Source organism: Ictalurus furcatus, chromosome 28 (genome assembly GCF_023375685.1).
Source record: "Ictalurus furcatus strain D&B chromosome 28, Billie_1.0, whole genome shotgun sequence".
Taxonomy (NCBI): domain Eukaryota; kingdom Metazoa; phylum Chordata; class Actinopteri; order Siluriformes; family Ictaluridae; genus Ictalurus; species Ictalurus furcatus.
Genome location: NC_071282.1, coordinates 17,695,041 through 17,717,387, shown reverse-complemented (window position 1 = coordinate 17,717,387; position 22,347 = coordinate 17,695,041). Strand labels below are relative to the sequence as shown.

The 22,347-nt window shown below is 40.7% G+C and overlaps 1 protein-coding gene across 1 annotated transcript in view; it reads left to right on the top strand.

The window, feature by feature from the left end:
• The window catches only part of LOC128603793 (astrotactin-2), a 162,422-nt gene extending 141,220 nt beyond the window's left edge, over positions 1–21,202 (top strand). Inside the window, exons 15-18 of the mRNA XM_053618483.1 lie at positions 818–959; positions 12,293–12,393; positions 13,249–13,432; positions 20,704–21,202. Of these exons, the coding sequence (XP_053474458.1) occupies positions 818–959; positions 12,293–12,393; positions 13,249–13,432; positions 20,704–20,941 (665 nt within the window). The 3' untranslated portion in view covers positions 20,942–21,202. The remainder of the gene's footprint in view (positions 1–817; positions 960–12,292; positions 12,394–13,248; positions 13,433–20,703) is intronic.
• Positions 21,203–22,347: the final 1,145 nt, after the last annotated feature.

The following is a 22,347-nucleotide window of genomic DNA, read 5'->3' as shown; positions in this document are numbered from 1 at the left end:
CGTTGCGGTCTGACGCGAGGCTGCCGTTCCATTGTTTTCTATTTAATTAATGTCAAGTCTGTAAAACGTACAAAAGTCCGTGAGATGTGGTGGCCCCAGAGAGAACCCTAACAGTTTTGGGACCTTAGGAAAAGAGATCTTGGCTCGGCATTCCTGAGGTGTCGGTATGCGTGCGGGAAGCTTTCTTTAAATACAGACTGCCTTCTGGGAAAGTGCGTATATCATTCATTCGTTCAGACCCTTCATGTGTGTTTTTTTTTTTCTTTCGTTTTCTCTAGACCTCCCCTTCGGCAGCCCATTTTTAACTGCTCCCAGGTTTCGTACAACCCAGGCACGTCACGCCATATTGATATGTATTTTGGCACGCGTTAGAAAAACGTCGATACGTGTCTGCTACCTACTAAGAGTGGAAAGTTGTTCAAATCAAGATGTTTTCACTGCTCGCTTCTTTTGGAAAAATCCCTCCACCTCTTGGGTAGTGCTGGGAAATGTTTTGTCAGCGTATCATAATTTCTCCGTATGCAGTCGGGAGATGGCGTGTGGTCGGCTCCTGTTTACAACAAATACAGATACAGTAATATAACAAGAAATAAATATGTGGTGTCTCTGTGTACACGCATGTGATTAGTTGAGTCAACTGCATTTGTGGTGAGCTCACAACAACACAATTAACAAGGTTTTAATGTTTTTCAGTTTCTCAGGGTTGGTTTTGTGGCATTGTTGCTCACATTCTTTGGTTCTTTTTTCTTTCTTGCTCTTTTTCTCTCTCTCTCTCTCTTTCTTTCTCTCTCTCTCACTGTCTCTCACTATTTTGCAGGCGAGGTACTGAGTCTGGTGGATGACTTGTTCTCCGGATTGGGTTCTTCATGTGTGGTCCCTGGAAAGAAAAGTGGAGAACATCCTCATTCTGTTATCTACTCCCTCATCTTTAAGTGCCTGGAACCTGATAGCCTCTATAAGTAAGTCCTTGATATGTAATTCCTCCAGTCCATGTTAAAAGAAAGCTTATTTTCACAGGATAAACTTGGCAACATTTGGAAAAACATGTCCGTTTGCGCCTTTTAGTCCGGCGGTCACCGGCCCTCTTCCTTGAGATATACCTTCCTGCAGGTTCCATCTCCACACAAACTCTAACAGACCTGTTTCAGTTGATTAAGACCTTCTTAATGCAATGATTAGATGGTCAGCTGGGCACGATTATAGTGTAGTTGGAGCTTCAGGAAGGTTTTCAGGACGGTAGATCTCCAGGAACAGGGTTGGTGACCACTGGTTTAGTCCAACGTCACTTCCTCTGAGGCAACACAAATATACAACAACTATAGTGGCATCCATGAAACAGATTTTCCACTTTAATTTTACTAGCCATTGCATGCTGCTGTGCAGAAAAAAAATCCCTTCATTTATTCATTCATCTTCAATGAGTACTTTTATTGCGGTTGATCAGGAGTCGATCCCCCGGGGACACTGGGTGTGAGGCAGCAATGCACCCTGAATGGATCACCAGTCAATCACAGTGTCTAACAAGGGAATGTCTTGAATTATGCGTATGTTTAAGGGAATTGCTGCTGCAAATATATGACCGAATTTTCGTTTATGAATTAGCATTACAATTTGAATAATATATTGGAAATTGTTCCATAGTATTGATTTGCAGGGCCCTGTCTCTCTAAGGTGACAAGTCGATCCAAACTATTGCAGCGAAAATAACCGCCACCCTCCTTTAGCATAACGTATCCATCATTCTGAAAACATACAGTATCCACAGTGTGTTTTAGAATTGTAACAACTGCCTACCATTCTACAGTGCAATTTGAGATAACTGACCATTGTCTCCAGGTTTTTGGGAGGTGGAAGGAAACCAGAGAACACAGAGGAAAGCCATAGGGACACTGGGAGAACCATGCAAATCTGTGCAGTCAGCTCAGACAGCAGTACCCGAGCTCAGGATAGAACCGGAGACGCTGGAGCTGTAAGGCAGCAAGGGTACCATCTGTGTCTGCATGAACTCAGTCGAAAGTGGTCAAAATCAAATCCATGCACTTCACCACATTAGTATTAAGTTTTAGTGAAGAACTTTGCCAAACCCCCTTTTGACTGATGAGCAGTGCCAAGCTAGCCAAGAACTAGCATGAAGTTTGCGTAATTGTTACGTATTTAGACATTCTTGCATGACTAGAATGAAGTGATGGTATACAGGCTTCGCAAAGGCACAGCGAGAAGCCATGAAAAAACAGAATTCTACAAAATAAAAGAAAAGACAGAGTCTGTTATGTCTGCGTCTCTCTGTCCTAAGCAAGTGTGACTCTGCAAAATATTTGCTCTGGTGCGTGTGACGGCCACATCCTGTTTGGAGTGTTTTCGCTCATGGCAGCCATGTTATTTGTTTGGAGCAGAGCTTTTCTTCCTCTCCCTCCGTCAGCATGGAGAAGTGCAGCTGGCTTTTATTAACACGAACATACTGTGGTCTCAGCAGCGCCGGCTTTTGCGATGGGGAATAACACGGTCACGGTGAATTAGACAGATCAGAGCAGGGATGGATGTCGATCCAGGAAGTCGGAGACACTGATGGGGCCTGTTGGCTCGGCCCGCTGTGTGAAAATGCAAGCATCTCGCTTTTGTGTTGCTAATGTGACTTTTAGGATCGACAGCTCTTTGGCTGTTTTCACGCAGACGATGCTGAGGGAAGGATGCATCGTCTGTACTCGTTATCACTCGAACACCTGATCTGCAGATATGATCGATGGTTTTGGGGGTCTTGAGTGTGCGAGATCCTGCTACATGGTCAGTAAAAAGAGGTTTAATTCAAACCTGATGACCTATTATCATTTATAGCTCATTTAGCACTAAAGATGGTGACAGAATGCACTCATTTAGTCCTAAAATAAGAGGCCAAGTATGATGTAAACACTCGAGCTAGTTAGAAATCACGCAATTCCTCCGCTTGACTGAAATAATAGAGTTACACACTTACAAAATAGAGAAAATACAAAGGGGTTTAGTATCAGCAGTGCTGCTTCAAGGAATAAAGGCCATGCTAGCATTCTGGCGTTTTATTGCTAACACTATGGTTAGGTGTACTTCAAACCTGCTAGCTATTTAAAAACGTTTGAATACAGTGGCTCTTAATGTGCCACAAGTATTAATCTCCTGTTAAATTTTGTGTTCCTAAGGAAAAAATGTAACGCTACAAGATCATAACATTGGTTGCCTGCTAATTAGCAAACAGTTTGTTAGCTACCGTCCCAAATTCGAATAGTTTATAAACACTATAAAAGAACTAAATGTAGCTGCAAGATCATAACAGGATTGCCTGCTCGTTAGCATCAAGCCTGCTAGCTTTCTTCCATTCCATCCAGATTGTATCAGTTTATACCTAGAAGAATATAGCATGATTTCTGCTAGTTAGCTTCCAGCATGCTAACAACCAGCTTGTTAGATACCGTCTAGATTTGAATTGTTTATACGATTATTAAAGAACTTAATGTAGCTACAAGATCAGTTCCTGCTAGCTAGCAATGAGCCTGCTAGTTATAAAAGAACTCCGCATAACTACAAGATCATCACATGATTGCCTGCTAGGTAGCATCCAGATTGTCAGCTACAATCTTTTATATTTTACTAGTCTAAGATTACACAGGCTCGCTAATGACCATCCAGCGATGATTAAATGATAGTTATGTGGAACAAACAAGTTAGCACCTGTTAGCAGAGAAACCGCTAAACACAAGGTTAAATTATACGAATAGCACTGTGTTATAATACAGCTTGTTTTCGTTCTTTTTTTTCTTTCTACAACCATCAAATACGCACATGTCCAAACAAGTGGATTTCTTTGATTTATTTTGTGTCGATTATCATAAGTTGTTCACTCTTCTTATGTGAGAAACTAGACAGATCATAATTTAGCCTTTGAAAGCTATTAAAATGACATCTGGATTACAGGATGTACTTTTGAATGGTTTGACCCTATTGCATGTCACTTTCAGCCATCCAGTTAAATCACCCCTACCTCTTCCTAAAAAAAAAAAAAAAAATCCCTAAACAAAATACCAAGAAAGCAAATGGATAGTCAAGAACACGCTGTACTAATTTCTGAGCATTTTCAATTGCTGTGTGGTTTTCTGTTTTATTTCCACCTCAGAGCTCTTCAGGGCCTTTAGTTTTTTTTTTTCACCTTTCTCAATGCTGGACGTTGAGCATAACTGATGAAGGAAAGTTCATGAACCTTTTGTAGAATCGGTGGATTTTCTGACGCATTTGTTCTAGCTTAGCATGTAAGATGTGTACTCAGGGCTGCAATTCATATCTTGGGAAAACCGATCCCCATTGATTCTTTGGATGGTTTCTGGAGCTTTTACAATTGCGCAATCCGAAAGGTCAAAGGAAGCCATAGTGAAACTTGGAATGCTTACCGACGTGAATTGCTGAGAGATATGCAAGGATGCACTGTACCAGTCTGTAGCGGTACTATCGGTGACGAACCAGCACCCCCAGACTCTCCGTCCTTCGATAAGATCTCCATTTGCGTAAAGAGTTACGTCGTCCAGAACACTTATCCTGCTCGACGGCACATTTTCTAATCAGTAGAAGATAGCATTGCTACTGGTTTCTCATTCAAACAGATACATTTTCTGTTCATGCTCAAGAAAATAGCAGGGTTTTTTTTTTTTTTTACTCAATGAAAATCCTTGTGAAATGAGCGGGAAAAGATCTTCTTATCGTCCAAAAGAACATAAAATATGGCAGTTACGATGTTGATTTGGCCATTTCCAGAGGAACCAATGTAGCCTCATGTTCATCATTGGATTTTTGATACAACTTCGCAGACGTAAATAGATATTCCATGTAGAGAAGAGATAAATTAAATCTCCTGGCATTGTAAAAACATGATAAACCAGGCGTGACCCATGCCGTGGCCTGAGTTATGAGGTGTTGCATAAAGCGTGCACTCCAAAAATGCACATTAAAACCTGGAAGTTTGATCCAAACACAAAGAATGTTTAATGGAAAACTAATAAAGTTTTGTCAAATTACATTTCACACACACAGGATTCGAAAACAGTGTGTTCTTATTAAACAAAAGCAGATGAAAGATGATAATCAAATGTTTTTTAGAGAAAAAAAAACCCCAATTAAACACTGTGTTAGAAGTGTAGGTGGGTGATCCCATGATAATCACTCACTCCTTTGACTGAATAACTTCAGTAAATTGAATAAGAATCACTGTATGTGTCGTATTTACGTTTTTATTATTTTACGTTTAATCGTTTTATTCAATTTCCTTAGTATTACTTACTTGAATGCTACTGACAGACCTACCTGAGAAAACGTATCGTAGTCGTATCGTCCGCCCCTAAACATTAGCACGATAATACAACGACAGAACAGGTTTATTTGTGTTTTCATACACTTGTAATATAATAAAAGTTCTACATATACCTCTATATTCCTGTTTTTCTTTGAAACCATTTTTTGATAGGAAACTAGTTGAGGTGCTGATGATATGAAATAAAAATTTTAAATGGCAATAGCAAGATGTAATAGTGTATTTTTTTTTTCTTGGTGATTTGAAATGGCAATTTCAAATCTTTTTTCAATTGAATGACTTTCTGGACTCGGAAAACGAGCATCTCCAAAACGGCAGGTACGCAGTGGGTAGAACTTACCAAAAGTGGTTCAAGGAAGGACAACTGGTGAACCAGCAGCAGGGTCATGGGCACCCAAGGCTCATTGATGCATGTGGGGAGTGAAGGCTAGCCTGTCTGGTCCGATCCCACAGAAGAGCTACTGTAGCACAAATTGCTGAAAAACTTCATGCTGGCTATGGTAGAAAGGTGGGGTAGTCGCAGACCATTTAGAGTGCCCATGTTGACCCATATCCACCACCAATGCTCCTACAATGGGCACGTGAGCATCATTACTGGACCATAGAGCAGTGGAAGAAGGTGGCCTGGTCTGATGAATCACGTTTTCTTTTACATCATGTGGACATCTGTGAGTGTGCTTCGCGTAGCTGGGGAAGAGACAGCACCAGGATGCACTATGAGAAGAAGGCAAGCCTCCAATGGCAGTGTAACGCTCTGGGCTGCAATGTTCTGCTGGGAAACCTCAGGTTCTCGCATTCATCTGGCTGTTACTTTGACAAATGCCACCTATCTAAATATTGTTGCAGACCAAGTACACCCCTTCATGGCAACAGTATTCCCTAATTGCAGTGGCCTCTTTCAGCAGGATAATGCTCCCAGCCGCACTGCGTAATTTGTTCAGGAACGGTTTGCGGAACATGACAAAGAGTTCAAGGTGTTGACTCGGCCCCTAAGTTCCCAAGATCTCAATCCAATCGAGCATCTATGGGATGTTCTGGACAAACCAGTCCGATCCATAGGGGCCCCACCTCACAACAACGGCTTAAAAGCTCTGCTGCCAGCGTCTTGCTGCCAGATAACACAGCACACCTTCAGAAGTCTTGTGGAGTCCAGGCCTTGATGGGTCAGAGCTGTTTTGGTGGCACAAGGGGAGGGGGACCTACACAATATTAGGCAGGTGGTTTTAATGTTAAATTTTTAGTGCTGATCAGTGAGGTACGATTTCCATTTTTAATAATGGATTCTTGACTATCAAGGATGATCCAAGTGCAATTTGCTATAGCCTTGTCAGAAATGATTGCATAAAACCAGTTTGGGGTAGTATAAACTACATGACACATTGTACATGACACATTGCTGTAGCCTTGTACATTTTCCATTAACAGTTGTTCAAAAATCAGTGAACAGATCCTAAATGGCAAGCAATTTTGGACTATGCTTTGCTCAGATGTGGAAACTATTGAACGAATTAAAAAAAAAAAAATCTAAAAGCAGGGAAAGTCATTTGGACTTGATCATAAAATCTGATGACCCTTTAAACCATATTTGACCCATTCAATTTGAGTTGCTATTATTGACACGGTCTTAGTGGAATTTGTCTTGACTCCATAAACCTTGAATGGAGACTTATTAACATACCAGTGAGGTACATGGTGTGCTTTTTTGCCCCATGGGAGTATTCCTCCACAGCTATCCCTACTGTAAAAGAATCCTTTATTCACAATCCATCTGGAAAATAATCGTTTTATCAGATCAAGTTGAAGCAACGGCTCAGCTTCAAATACTTGGAAGGCCTAAATCAAATGTTATGGAGATGAATTCCAGCGAAGTTGATCTTTGAAAACCTGCTTTATTTACATTTTTCCACAGTGCTGTGTTCAGACGCTAGTGCAGAGACAAATCACAGATTTGTCATGTGGATGATCGGGTGTGTGTGTGTCGCTTACCTGGGGAAGAGATAGCACCAGGATGCACTATGGGAAGAAGGCAAGCTGGTGGAGGAAGTGTGATGCTCTGGGCAGTGATCTGCTGGGAAACCTGGGGACCTGGAATTAATGTGGATGTTACCACCTATCTAAACATTTCTGCAGACCGAGTACATCCCTTCATGGCAACGGTATTCCTTAATTGCAGTGGCCTCTTTCAGTAGGATAATGTGTCCTACCGCACTGTGAAAATTGTTCAGGAACGGTTTGAGGGACATGACAAAGAGTTCAAGGTCTTGACACGGCCTCCAAATTCCCCAGATCTCAATCCAGTCGAGCATCTGTGAGACGTTCTGGCCAAACACGTCCAATCCATGGAGGTCCCACCTCGCAACTTACAGGACTTAAAGGATCTGCTGTCTTGGTGCCAGATACCACAGCACACCTTCAGGAGTCCATGCCTCGACGAGTCACAGCTGTTTTGGTGGCACAAGTGGAGGGGGACCTACACAATATTAGGTTTTAATGCTCTGCAGTATTGCAATTCTGGCAGGAAACAGGAATGATGGCTAATCTTAAAACGCCAAAAAGAAAAGTTAGGAATTGGGATGTGATAGCGGAATTAACCAATCACATTTTTATTGTGAGCACAAACAAATTCTATCTCTTTAAAACCTATCTACACAGATGATATATTTTTCCTTTTTCAGTTTTGTGTTCCGAATACGCAAAGCAATTACTTGTGTTGCGTTATAGTCTGAAACTGCGTGCGAAAGCAGTTGGCTGGTTGATAAGGAAGGATCCTGAGGAATCTAATGCTCTAAGACCCATAAACCGTTTCATGCGCCGTGCCAACTAGATACTTTTACACAGTCAGAGCGTCTCCACGGAACATCCTCAGTACTAAATCAAACACACACACACACACACACACGCACGCATAAAACACACACACTTTTCCCACATTGAGATGGTCAGGTGAACTATAGAGCTTAGGCACGATGAATAGAGCACTGTACTAAAGTGGTGTGTGTGGAAGGGGATGAGGGTGTTTCACCAGCGTTCTCCCTTGTGTTTTGACCTTCTCGCTGGTGAGGTAGACTCGGAGCAGGCATTGTTCTCCAAGGCGATCGCTATCACTGCCAATTGTTTGCAGGGTAGCACCATTTCAGAGTCGATCTATACCAAACACAGAGTCGTGCAGCACAGTGACAGCCTGTCCGTTGAAAAGAAAGATGGACAGACCGAGAGAGATAAAGACACAGAATAGAATATCACAGGATAGAAGTTCTAAAGTAAACGCCTGAATTCGAAGATGATCAATCCAACACAAGAGGAAAGAAAAGAAAGGAGGTGGAGAAAACTCACTCAAAATCAAGACAAGGCAAATGAAAGTCTTGTGAAATTCCTTACACTGGTGCAGTGTGTCAGGACTAGCAGAACGGACTAGAATAACATGTACGCTCAATTTAAATGAGGCTTGTTTTTAAAATAGTGGACACAATCTGTGTTCATAGTTAGATCGATATGTGTAATATAAAATAAATGAATAAATCAAAAGAAGATACGGGGTCATGAGCGCTAGATTGGGAAACCCTAGCTTAAACATTAGTGATTAGTTTACTGATTCGTTTATGGTTATAAATAAGACAACTATTTGAACATGGATATGTTTGCTCTGGATCTCCATGGTACTGCTTTTGACTCTTTTTGAATTTTTACATTTTTTTCCTGCAGAACATTTACTCCAACAGTTTTTTTTTTTTTTTTTTTTATCGTACCTGCCCGCAATATTGCTTCCAGTTTCTAAAACCTAAACAAATTCGTCATTAAATCACTCTGACCAGGATGCCTTCAGCTAAATTATTTACAGCAGGGGGAAAGAAGTATAGGACGCGTCAACATTTTTTTTTCAGTAAATATTTTTCCGTTGAAGTTATTCACATGACATTTTCACCAGACATCGGTATTAACTCAATAAATCTGCAAATGTAAAGAATTCACGACATTAAAGTTGGTAAATAAAGTCATGTGTAATAAAGTGGAAGGTTCCGAAGGCCTTGGGAGAGCTCTTTGCTTTTACCCATCATGAGATGTTTCTTGTGTAACACCTTGGAAACGAAAAGCCTTTTTATAGACCATCAGTTTACTAACCCAGCTGATATTAATTTGCACAGATAGGGGGTATAATTACTTACAGATTTCAGCTGCTTCCTTGCCTTACCTTGCCTTGGAGAACGGCTTTTTCTTAGTGTGTTCGATACTTTTTTCCCCGTGTCATTCCACTTTTTTACACATAACTTTATTTATGGACTTTAATGTTTGGATGTCTTTATATTTCTGGATTTCTTGAGTCAATACTGATGTCTGGTGAAAATTTCATGTGAATCGCCTCATCGGAAAAATATTTACTGAAAAAAACGTTGACGCGTTCAATACTTATTTCCTCCCACTGTACGTACATGCATGTGATCGGATGAACCACAACAGAGGCTCTGTTACAGAAGCCAAGCTGAATCGTATTTTGAAAACTGGAGTCGCTGAACTATGGCGATTTTTGGTTTCGTATGTTTATCGGCTCTGCTACAGTATTTTTTTTCTCTCGATGTCAGAGAGGCTTACTGTTAATACTGTCAGTAACTCTGATGATACATCCACAAGGAATGTTAACGCTTCCATGAGACCTTTTTAGAGCTATTGAAACACATCCCATCTTTGCCAACACCTCAGACAACTAAAAACAGTGTTGAGCGGAGACCCCCCCCACCCACCCACCCAAACCCGCAAAAACAAAAAAAAAAATCTTCAAACCGTAAACTAAACTTTACAAATTGTCTGACAGAAGGAAAAACACACACAAGCCACTCTCTGTCTTCAGTGGGTGACTCTGAAACCACGTAATTCAAACAGCGTGCTCGCTGTGATGGCCGCATTGTTATGATGGGCAGAATCCGAGGAGATGGCTTTTGGTGAGGTTTGGGAGAAGAATGCCACACGTCTCTGTCGATGAATAGCGAGATCAGACAAACTATGCAAGCCATGCAAAAGTAGGCCGCGTTACAAACAAAACACTCAGTTGGTGGTACTGGAAGATGGTTCCCCCAGACAAAGGACAAAGCCAAAGCCTGGCATGTAAAGAAATAACTCGTGGGGATGGAGGAACCTTTCCATGCAAAGAAATAACTAATCGGAATGGAGAAAAAGTCATTATGGTGGTGAATGAGTGTGGCTTGTTGAATGTTTTCTTTACAGTGATAAATAGTATCCATTTCAGTGAATTTCAGCTTTTACTGAAAAATAAAAAGATCTAGAAGGCCACTGTTGTGTAACAGCAATGATGTGAAAAACAAAAAGAAATGAGATTTTTGCAGCTTTTAAGGTGAAAAAGAGGCTGTTAGCATGGAAGTAAAAATTTTTATTATTATTATTTTTTTTAATTAAAATAAAATAAAGTTTAAGCGTCACACTTTTTCATTGCGACAGTTGACTATTTGACGGAGCCAGTAATAATTTTCATTCATTCCTCTTCAGCACTTTGTCCTGGACAGTGTCACAGTGGATCTGAGCTTATCCTGGGAACACTGGTCATGGGGTGGAAATATATACTGAATTGGGATGCTAGCTGGTGGATGCTAGTCAGTATATTCCACCCAATGACCAGTGTTCCCAGGATAAGCTCAGATCCACAGATCCATATAGGGCAAAGTGCACACACAAATTCACACACTCTACAGACAATTTACAGTCGGCTTGTTTTTTTGGAGGCGGGAGGAAACCTAGGAACCCTAAGGAACCCACACGGACATGTGGAGAACATACACAGACCCAAGTCCAAGCTCAGGATCCAACTATAGAGCTGTGAGGTGGCAATGCTGCACCAACATGCCGCCAGCGGTTTTGTTAGCGCTTTAGCTTAACTGAAATGTGTACATAGGTTGCTGTGAAAGACCTGGGTTTAAAATATATTCTAGCTTTACTTTACATGCATGTTTGTAAATGCAGTATCAGAGGGACACAAATGGCACCCCGAGTGTAAAATCCCTCATTCATTCATTCATTCATTTGTCCATTTTGTGCCGTGTGTGTGCAATTTTAAATGCTAACAATGCTAAAGTCAAGACAAACACTGAAACAGAAGTTAAAAGAATTTGAACCCGATATTCTTTACGACGCTAATTTTACAGCATGAAGCTCTTTTCCCACTGACATTTTCCATGGAGGCATGTGAAGGTTTTTGATATCTTGTACCAGCATAAACCTGCCTCAGCAGATTTGTTGTTAAGATTCACAGCACAGCACGAACGCTACACTCGTTCGTGCGTTCACCCAGCCAGCCAGCCAGGCAGCTCGAAGTTGTCCACGTCCAGCAGTTGAGCATCATTTCTCTGCACTGGGTGGTCCAAGAACACGCAGGCCTTGAGCTTTAATGTGTTTTGTATTTGCTGAACGGAACTCTGTCATTAGAGGAAGTGGGAGTCCCATTTAAGCAGCTATTAGCCATAATGGCTGGCCTTTCTTTTTCTATTTTTTTTTTTTTTTTTTTTTTTCATTCAAGCTCCCTTTGCCAGGACAATTTCCAAATGTAACCGAATACTCTGGAATCCTGTAGGCCCCACACACGTCTGTTGTCAGTTATAGCTGTTTTTTTGAGCGCGAGTTCCTGGTTTGTCGGACCTAAGCTCGTAAACGAAGGTCAGTGACGTGATTCTTCACCTCGTAGCACAGCGTGTAACAGGACAGCCAGCCAGACAGGTTGTTCTATGAGCTACATGCTCCTGTGAGGTTATACTATTTGGAGGAAATGTGCTTGGGTTCAGCAGAGTGCAGGTTCCAGGTATAATGGCCACGTGTGTTTTTACGTACAGTAGATATAGGCTAATGAGTTTCTGATGCCATTGTGACAGAAGTTCTATTGAGTTATTCAAGATCTGTATTGTTACTTTTTCCCTTGGCAAGTCATGACATCTATTGTCTCTCATTCTGTCTTTCTGTCTATCTCAGGTTCACGCTCTATGCCTTGGACAGCCGTGGCAGCCGTTCCGAGGCGAGCTACGTGACAGTGCGCACTTCCTGTCCAATAGTTGATGACAGCAGAGCAGAAGGTACAGCTCCACTTTCTCTTTCCATCTCTCTTCCCCCACTCCGTCTCAATCCATCTGAGAAGATTGTATCTTCACACCTGTTACTGGCGTGAATGAACTGCAAGTTCTACATCGCTGACCAGATGGTGATATGGTAGATCAAAGTGCCAAGGTGCGAGAGGTTCATTTCCTTTAGGATGACATCATCAGTGGTCACAGTCATGAAGTCGAAATAAAACTCCACGACTTGAACTACTATCGACTCAGGAAAAAAAAAAAAGGTTACTCGGGTATTCTTTGGATAGGTAAGAGTTTTCGGCTTCCTAAATGGATTCAGCTTGGATCCTTCACTGACAGGTTGTAGGGTTCTACATAAAACATTAAGGTTCCCCTAGTGGGTCAAACCAAATATCCCTTAATGATTCTTTTTGATCAAATATCCCTTTAGGATTCTTCATACCAAAGGTCTTTACGATTCTTTGCACTAAATGTTCCTTTATGATTGCTTTAGGATAGTTCCAAAGATTAGGATTTATTTCATATTCTTCTTACGAAAGGACTCTTTCAGGATTATTTCTACCAAAGATCTGATTAGGATTATTCCTATGGAAGATCCCTTTAGAATCTTAATCCCTTTCTTTTAATATCGCTTTAAGAACAGAGTAGATTGAACTTTTCTTAAAGCAAGAACCTTCTCCAACAAATCAATCCTGCCACCAATACTCGGTTCCGTGTCACTGTCTGTATACTCTCAATTCATGTGTTTCAGTGAACTCAATTAAAATGACTTATTCTTTTCAGTCAGTACCAGTCGAATCGATCGTCCCTTCATCAATGTCTGAGAAAGGTCCAATCTGCTTCTTCCTCGTCTTTCAGAGATAGCAGACCGGGTATACAACCTGTATAATGGCTACACGAGTGGCAAGGAGCAGCAAACAGCCTACAACACGCTGATGGAGGTCTCTCCACCTACACTATACCGTGTTCAACACCATTACAACTCGCACTACGAGAAGTTCGGAGACTTTGTGTGGCGGAGCGAGGACGAACTAGGACCCAGGTGAGACCCATCTTCTGAGTAAGCCAACTCTCAAACCTCTTCTCCATGGCACACTCAACTCTCTCCTTCTCGTCACACACATACAGTACGTACACATAAACACTGTGGTCAGCAGTAATGTTGGCCGACTAAATGTTGGTTTAGGCTTCCAGTGCAAATCCAGGCCTATAAAAGTGATTACGAGCAGGCTTGTTCCACTGGAGTGCCATCTCATAAGAACATAAATCTCATAAAAGAATCCATCCCGGTGCTGCAGTGTATTTTCATATTTGTTTATTCAAAGTCCATCCGATGTTTTTGTTTCCTTTCAATTCCTTTTATTATTCGTGTTTTATGCGTCAAAACCGGTGACTGGACACCAATTACAGTGTTATTATTCCAACCTCTCAGTGAGAGGGCGCCAAATGTTTCGGGGTCTAATGAATGTGGATAAAGTGGCTTCTGGCAAACACTAAGTGGTACGGAGGCCTGTGGCCATGTTCGTGTACACATGTGGAAATGTTGCTCTTAAAACGGGCCTCTCCACTTCCCTGTCAGGGTCTGAGGCACCTAGTAAATCCAGGTGTGTGTGTGTGTTTTTGTGTTTTGTTTCATCATGGAGCTTAAAAATGTCTGCCGTGTTTGTGGTGTTCCCTATGGAGAGGGGAACCCAGCAGGAGTCTGATGTGGGTGGAAATGTTGCTGTGGTTGGAAGGAAGATCAAGGTTAGCAAGACCTGAATAGTATTAAGGTTATTCGCCATCGATTTAACAAAACGTATTTTCTTCTCCTTCAACCTACTACACTCTTAGAACAAAGGGCTTCTCAAGCATGAATTAAAAGTTCTTAATTAAAATTAATTAAAAGTTTGTCCTCCTATGTTTTAACTCTGTCTCGGAGGCTCTCGAGTTACAACGTTTGGCGTGACAGCACGTTTTCTCGACAGAAAAATGATTTCACCAGAATGACGTAATACGCTTTATTGACTCATTCTTTCATTCTTCTTCTTTATCATGGTCTGGTGGATCCTGGTGCATCCTGGACAGGACGTGGGTCTATCGTAGGACGCTCAGAAACATTTATTTATTTGTTTATACAATAGTGTAGTAACCAGTACTACATTTTTTGCTTGGCAGGGTTTGGGAGACAAGAGGAAAGAGAAAGCTTCCTGAAGATCAGGCCTCGTAGAGGGAAGGTTAGCAAGACGGGTTATTAAACATGAGATTTTATTTAGCAAGAGATATTTTCAGTCTACTACACTCAGTAGTAAGTCATGTGACTGAAGAGATGAGTATTAACCGCATAAAAGTCACAGCTTAGTGGTACCAGGATTTGAGCTTTCCAGTGAGTAGTCTTGAGCCCTAACCACTAAGCAACTACTTTAATCATTGACACCAGCAATTTAGAAAGGCTAATCCACCTACCAGAATATTTTTGGGATGTGGAAGTTTCAGCATCAAACCCTGGACCCTAGAGTTTTGAGGCAAAAACACAAGTTGCAGTTCCTCCGCAGTTCTGAAAGTTCTACACTTCTACAATTTTTTTTTTTTTTTTTTTTTTTTTTTTGGATGGTCATTGCTTCCGAGTGCACGGTGGCTTAGTGGTTAGCACGTTCGCCTCACGCCTCCAGGGTCGGGGGTTCGATTCCCACCGTGGCCCTGTGTGTGCGGAGTTTGCATGTTCTCCCCGTGCTGCGTGGGTTTCCTCCGGGTTCTCCGGTTTCCTCCCCCAGTCCAAAGACATGCATGGTAGGCTGATTGGCGAGTCCAAAGTATCCGTAGTGTATGAGTGATTGTGCCCTGCGATGGTTTGGCACCCTGTCCAGGGTGTACCCCGCCTTGTACCCGATGCTCTCTGGGATAGTTGTACAGAATAATTTTTTTAAATTCCCTAAATGGACAAGATAAATACCCCCCTTTAAGTTGTTAGATTGCAGCTTTCTAGGGGTTCATATCTAACTCGAAACTATGCGCTTAAAAATAAAGGTTAAATATAGCAACCCAAAGTGTTCTTTAGTTTGCTTGTCTGACGAAGGAAACCGCTTCAAACCTCTATGTAGAACTGAACAACAAAGTAGAAACATTAGTGCAATTACTTTGACCAAAATTAGATGGTGCATCCCATTCCCATGCTGCTATGAATGGATGCCAAACTAAACTGACCCGAATTATTTTTTTGAATTATATGTATGGTAGTGCTTTCCCCTTCATCGCTTCATACAGACTTCCAACTAGCTCGCCCTTTAGGAAGAAACAAACCCTCAACTAACACCACTTCTTGTTGCTCCAACATTTTAAAAGATTTACATTCTTTAAATATTCCGATTTGCTGTTCTTTGATTTGCTGCTCCTAGGAAACACCTGAACGCCTCTATGTAGAACTGTACAACAAAGTATTAACATTAACTATCCCAAATTTTTAAGAGCGCACTGACTTTGAGCAAAATTTTTTTTAAACAAAAATGTCCCCATTTTACAATGAATGAAAGCCATGTGGTGTATTAAACCGGGGAACCCCGATAAGTTCAATGCAAACTCTACATTAGAGCTTTTTCTAACCGAGAGGCTTCCGAGTAGATTATCTTTCAAAAGAAATGAACCCTTAACTATTCAAAGAATCCTTGAATAAACTTTTTTTTTTTTTTTTTTTCCTGTAGTTTAGTATAGATGGGTTGATTGTTAGCTGTTTTAAGTGGGTGAATGCTCGAAAATGAAAAGAAACAAAAAGACAATTCAAGAGCTGAAATTCAGACGTCAGTTTTTAGGGCATGTCCAACCCACTGCCTGGAATTTGGGATTCATAATTCATGCCGTGCAGAAAATTTATATAATGGAGGATTTGGTAAACATTTAAAAAATTTTTGTGTGTGTGTGTGTGTGTGGTAGAAGCCCTACAGCGGGCATTTTGGAGGAGAGACTGGGGATTATTTATGACTCTGTATTGGCAGTCTTTTTGGGAGTGTTGGAATTAATGGTGCCTTTAAAATGGTAAACATGTTGCCAAGTGAAACGTGATCGCTCAGACGTTTGTTTAAAAAAAGAGGAGTTGGATAAACTTCCATTTGGATGTCCTGTTTCTAGTATCCTTCATAGAGCTGCATAGATATTTGGGTTTGTGTATGCTGCATGCAACGGTGCTACGTGCAGAACGGAGGCTAAAATCTAACGTCTGTCAACAAAACTATTAGTGTTGAGCGATGCATTAAATCACAAGGTCTCGTTGATACCATGATAAGAATGTTGTGGCAAACTATTGCGCATACACACACACTTAAAAGCAGATCTGCAGCTGCATTTGTGAGTCCGTAATGATCTACTAGGTTCACGTGTGTTTTGTATATATACATATTGTCATATGTCCTTTGGGTCACTTGTACTCTGATTGGACAGTATGTGCTTTGACTATCTAATCAAAGTTTCTACTCTAAAGGAATTTCGGGGGAAATGATGATGATGATCATGATCATGGCACTCAAGACTGTATTTCAATCGCTGCTGACGATGTCTTACAGTTGCGTGTGAAAAATATCTGCACAAATAGAGATGAAATCAAGGGGGCGTGTTTCTGAGTAATCACCTGACGTGACTGTCTCTGATAGGCCGCACAAATCTATAGTCTGGGCTATAAAGAAATCAGCCCTGTGTTTTCACTTCTAATTATTGGTGGTGCTGTTGCACTTGGTTTCACAAAAAGTCCAACATGTGTAAGAAATAACACAAGATGGGCCATGCTGTTATAAGAAATTAAGGATTTGATATATAAATAATATTATTATGTTATTAATAAAAAAATTCCATCACACTTCTTAACTCTTTATAGTTACAGGACATACATATTTTTCAAAATGTATTGTTAGCCTTAGATTAAGGTCCACCATACAAGTGTATGAACTGCTCTGTGGTATAATCCGATTTAAATAATGCGTTAATGGCAAATAATTTGATTTTAAACTTAACGCTAATGTCTTTTTCTCTTTGACAGACAGGGGATGGCTTACCCCTGCTAGGACGTTTCTAGCAGAAGGTCAAAACTGCTTGATCCTTCCGTTTGTAATTAGAGATAAGTCATTCGTTTCCCACCGAATCGAGAACAATTTGCATTATTGGAAAAAATAGCAGGAGTTCGCCCCCATAACATTATGACTCAGTTTTTTTTTTTTTTTCGGCAACAATTCATACGCATCAAAACATCCCCTAATTAACCACAGCTCAACGCTTGTATTGGAGACCATTCAGCTCTCTTCCACTCAGAATAATTCAGGAACTTGTTACTTAAAAATCTCTGAACTGGCAATTCACTCGGTAATGAAAAGCCATGATTCTAATTGATTCTTGCATTTGGAAATCAATGCATCTGACTCATAGCTGCTGGGTGAGGTGGGGTTTGGATACGGAAATAAGGAAAAAAAAAAAAAGTCTTAGTAGTAGGTCTGCAAATGTCAGCATGCTTTACTGTCATGATTAGCGGAATGTTGTGTTTTAAAATATAGCCCATTTGGCTGTGAACCCTGAGTCATCCTCTAAAGACTCCAGTCCAGGCGCCATAAATATTTGAATTATTCTGGGACAGGTTCTTCCTTTTATATGTGCAGTATGTCCTTACAGCCTTCTTGCTCTTAGATTGGACATATTTTGTTTTCTAAGCACTTAAGATGCATTCGAACGTGACTTTTCAAAGTACAGCGGAGCCTCAAATTGCAGCATTACAAATATTAAAGACATTGCAGTTCTAAATCGTTGGTTTTTATAGTGATGCGCATTGAACCTCCCAAAATAAACGTAATAAAATTCTTTGTATTAAATAGTTATCTCTCTCTATTTATATATATATATATATATATAGAGAGAGAGAGAGAGAGAGAGAGAGAGAGAGAGAGAGACTACCACCACCAGTCAAAAAGTTAAGACACACTCATTCTTTTTTTTTATTTATTAATTTTTTCCACATTTTAGAATTACAGTTACATTTATATAGCGCTTTTCTAGACACTCAAAACGCTTTTACATCGTATCGAATAATAATAAAGTCATCAAAACTCTGGAGTAACACGAATGTGACTATGGGAATTATGTTGTGATCAAAAAATCCAAAATAAATCAAAATAATTTAATACTTCAGCATCTTCAAAGTAGGTAGACGCTCGTTTTGCCGAGAATTTCCAGAAATGTATTCTTGGCGTTTTCTCGAGCGATTTCTTGAGGAATTCCCCTGAGATGCTTTTTGAAACATTATTAAGGAGTTCACACCGACGTCACACACTTATCGGCTGCTTTTCGGAATATTTCGCTCCGAGTCGTCCGTCTAGAAAACATATATTATTTTTGTAAATAAGATGTTAGTTTTTTAATGAAAGAAATGAATACGTCGGCACGATTCTATTTTTGTCTACGACAGCGATTTCACATATATATATATATATATATATATATATATATATATATATATATATATATATATATATATATATATATATATAGTGATGCAAACTGTACTTGTACGTCCCAAAATAAACGTGATAATGAGATTTCATATTAAATAGAAATTCATGCTCGATTTTTCAGCAGCCTGAAGCACTGTATTCTGAGGTAAGTGATTTCGATCGGACCAAATAAAAAGTTTATGCAAGCCCTAAATATCCAGACTTTGCCCACTCTATTTTCACTTAAGAACAATGTTCCACAAAAGAGAGAGAGAGAGAGAAAGAAAAGATGTTATTGAATTTCTTCCTGGTCAGAAAGAAATGGAACGTATAGCTAAAATGGTTCTGTAGTTAAATCACAGACCATCGATGAAAGTTTACAGTCGCACGTTTTTCTGCCTAAACATTTAGTCATTTACATCTGCCAAGCATTGTTCTGCTAAGTGTATCAACTTACATAATATTTCCGATGCCCAGAACCAGACTTTCAAGCTACATTTTGTCGGAAAACTACCGGCTGAACCCTGATGCCTTTGTTTTGTTTTTTTTTCTCCCTGCTACAGCCGCTGTTTTTTTGTGAACGCGTGTGTCATCAGATCTCTCTCTTGCTGACCGTTGCAAGACGAATGTTTCCTCTGAGTGAAAGACTATTAAGTAAAGCGTTTTTCTGAACATCGAATGCAGTACATCTCATAGATTTCGATGTGTTCGTTGCATTTCGTTAGAACTACACTAATGCTGAAATCCCAGGATTGCCACAGACACTTTTCAGACCAAGGACGCTAACTTCATCATTGTCTTTCCAGTAATATTGCTATGATGTATCTTCCCAAACGGCATAGGATGTGCAGGTGTGTTGTGATAGAAATCATTAGAAAGTAATATTATTATTATCTTCAACCACAATGACTCGGACTTGCTGCTCAGAGAGTACAGACTTGAATTGGATTTGCATCTCAGAGAATAAAATTGAACAGAGTTGCTGTTCCAAAGCTTGAGACTTTACTCAGACTTGTAGCTCAGACAGTTAAGTCTCACGTCAGACATCAGAAAGTTGAGACTCAACTTGAACTTTGAACTTAAAGACTTCAGAACGGACTCTAATTTGCATCTCAGGGATTTCAGGCTCGACTCAGACTTGTTTTTTAGAGACTTGCAGCTCACAGGTTTGAAACTTGACTTAAGAGTTGCAGCTCAAACGCTAGAAACTGGATTTGGAGTTGTAGCTCAGAGACTTGAGGCATGACTTGGAATTGCTACTCAGAAACTCGAGGCTTGATTCGGAGTTGCTGCTCGGAGACTTCATACTTGATTCTGACCTGTAGATCAAAGACTAAGCTCGGACTTGCAGATTAGGGACTTGAGACTCGACTCATACTTGCAGGTCAGAGACTTGAGACTTGACTCAGACTCACTGCTCGGAGAACTAAGGCTTGACTCGGAAATGCTTCTCAAAGACTTGAGACTCGGCTCTGACTTGCAGCTCAGAGACTTGAAGCTTGACTTAGAGTTGCTGTTTAGAGACTTCAGACTTGCCACTGACTTGCAGCTCAGAGACTTAGGACTCAGCTCAGACTTGCACTTAAGGGACTTGAGATTTGACTCAGATTTGCAGCTCAGAGACTTCAGACTCGGAATTGCTTCTCAAAGACTTGAGACTCAACTCAGACTTGCAGCTTAGAAACAGAACACTTACCTCGGACTTCATAACGTTGAAACTCAACTCGGACTTGCAACATATAGACTTGAGAATTGACTTGGATTTGCAGCTCAGAGACTTGAAAACATGTCCTACATCTGATGTATTATAATTCATCCATTTAGTCATCGATATTTGTCTTTCTTTTTTTTTCTCTCTCTCTCTCTTCTTCAGGAAAGCTCACCTAATCCTTAGACGAGTGGATCGGATCAGCCTCCTCTGTCGCTCTCTTCTGCGGAGTGGTTACATCCAGAGCCGGACCGAGTCCATGTCGTACGTCATGTGCAGGAGTGAAGACATGCGATTGGCTAGCAGCACTTGGCACAGCTCTCTCCATGAGACCCGGCTAACCTGTGCGGAGAAGATCCTGTCTGTCCAGCGCAATATATACGGCAAGTCCAAACTCCGGTGAAACAGCCTGTTTCACCTTTTAGACTCGTCCCTATCTGATCTGATCTGTTTTCTAAACCTATATGAAATGCAAGACTGTTCAACCTTTTCACCAAACGAAAGGACTTTCTTTTTTTTTCTTTTTTTTTCGCCACGCGTCCCCTCTGGCTCGTTTTTCAGCATGGAGGAGGGGTAGAAGAAGGTAGCTTGGAAATTGAAGAACTTTTACTTTTTACTTTTTGTAAGGACCAGACTAAAGAAGGCCTGAATGTTAGGTCCTCACTTCACGGTGCTGCAAGTTTCACACACCAGGAGGACGATGAACCGAGCAGCTTTCGCACGTGTCTGTAACATATTTGGAAACCAAGCTGAACGGAGAATGCGAAAAGCCTGAATCATCTTGAATGCAATGCAACGGTTTGACAATTATTATCAACAACAATTAAGGGGACTTTGATGTCTATATTCTTCATCTCTCCAGCGTTTTCCTGTTTTAAACAGGGGCAACCTTGTGGCTTCATTTCCACAGACAGACCGTTTCAACACAAGAAACTCCACCTTAACGATAAATTTATGATTAGTTCAGGGCTGTTGCACTACCATCTTTTTTTGGCTGAGATTTTGACGGGGGGGATGGTGTAGTGTCACATGGTGAAGGGATTGTCGTGTTATATAACTATTGTATAACTGCTCACATGGGCTGAGTTGTCACACGCCGGGAAATAACCAAAAGGTAATAAACTAGCTTCGACAACTTATTTTGAGTAATTTTCCATTTCATGTAATATCATTTGTGATAGTAAATTATACTCTTGTACATAAAATTGTAAATACAGTATGTACCAAGTCATTATGATTGTCTTTTTTTTTTGGGGGGGGGGGGGGTGGGCGGAGATCTATTAAATATGTATACTGAAACTCTATCTGAAGCTTTATTGATTTTTAGGTTTTTAAGCACCCGCATAACCACAATGATTATTTAGCTTCACTTCTATTGGCCCTGCAGCATTTCATTTTCATTTTCAAGGGGGGTTGGGAGGCGGGGGGATTGAATTCAATCTGACATAGAAATGTGTTCTGTTTTCTATTTCTCTTTTGTGGTGTTTTCAGCAGTCAGATTCACTTCACCAAATTTGACCATGAAGTTGGATTTGTTTTTGTAGCCTTTTCCAAAAGGGCTTCAGAAACAAGCTAATCAAGCTGTTTAGCCCCTTCTATGCACTTTTAAAAGGGAGCCCTCTCATCCCTGTCATCTTCGAAACACAACCCCCCCCCCCTCCACCCCATGTCATAAAGTCGCTCGTGGCCTTGGGCTTTCCTCCTAACGATTGAAAGACTGCAGTAAATCATCTGTTCTTAAAGCTCGACCGTTCAGGACAGTAAATCTGGTCCTGAATCTAGCAGGGATTCACTTTTCCAGCCTGGGTG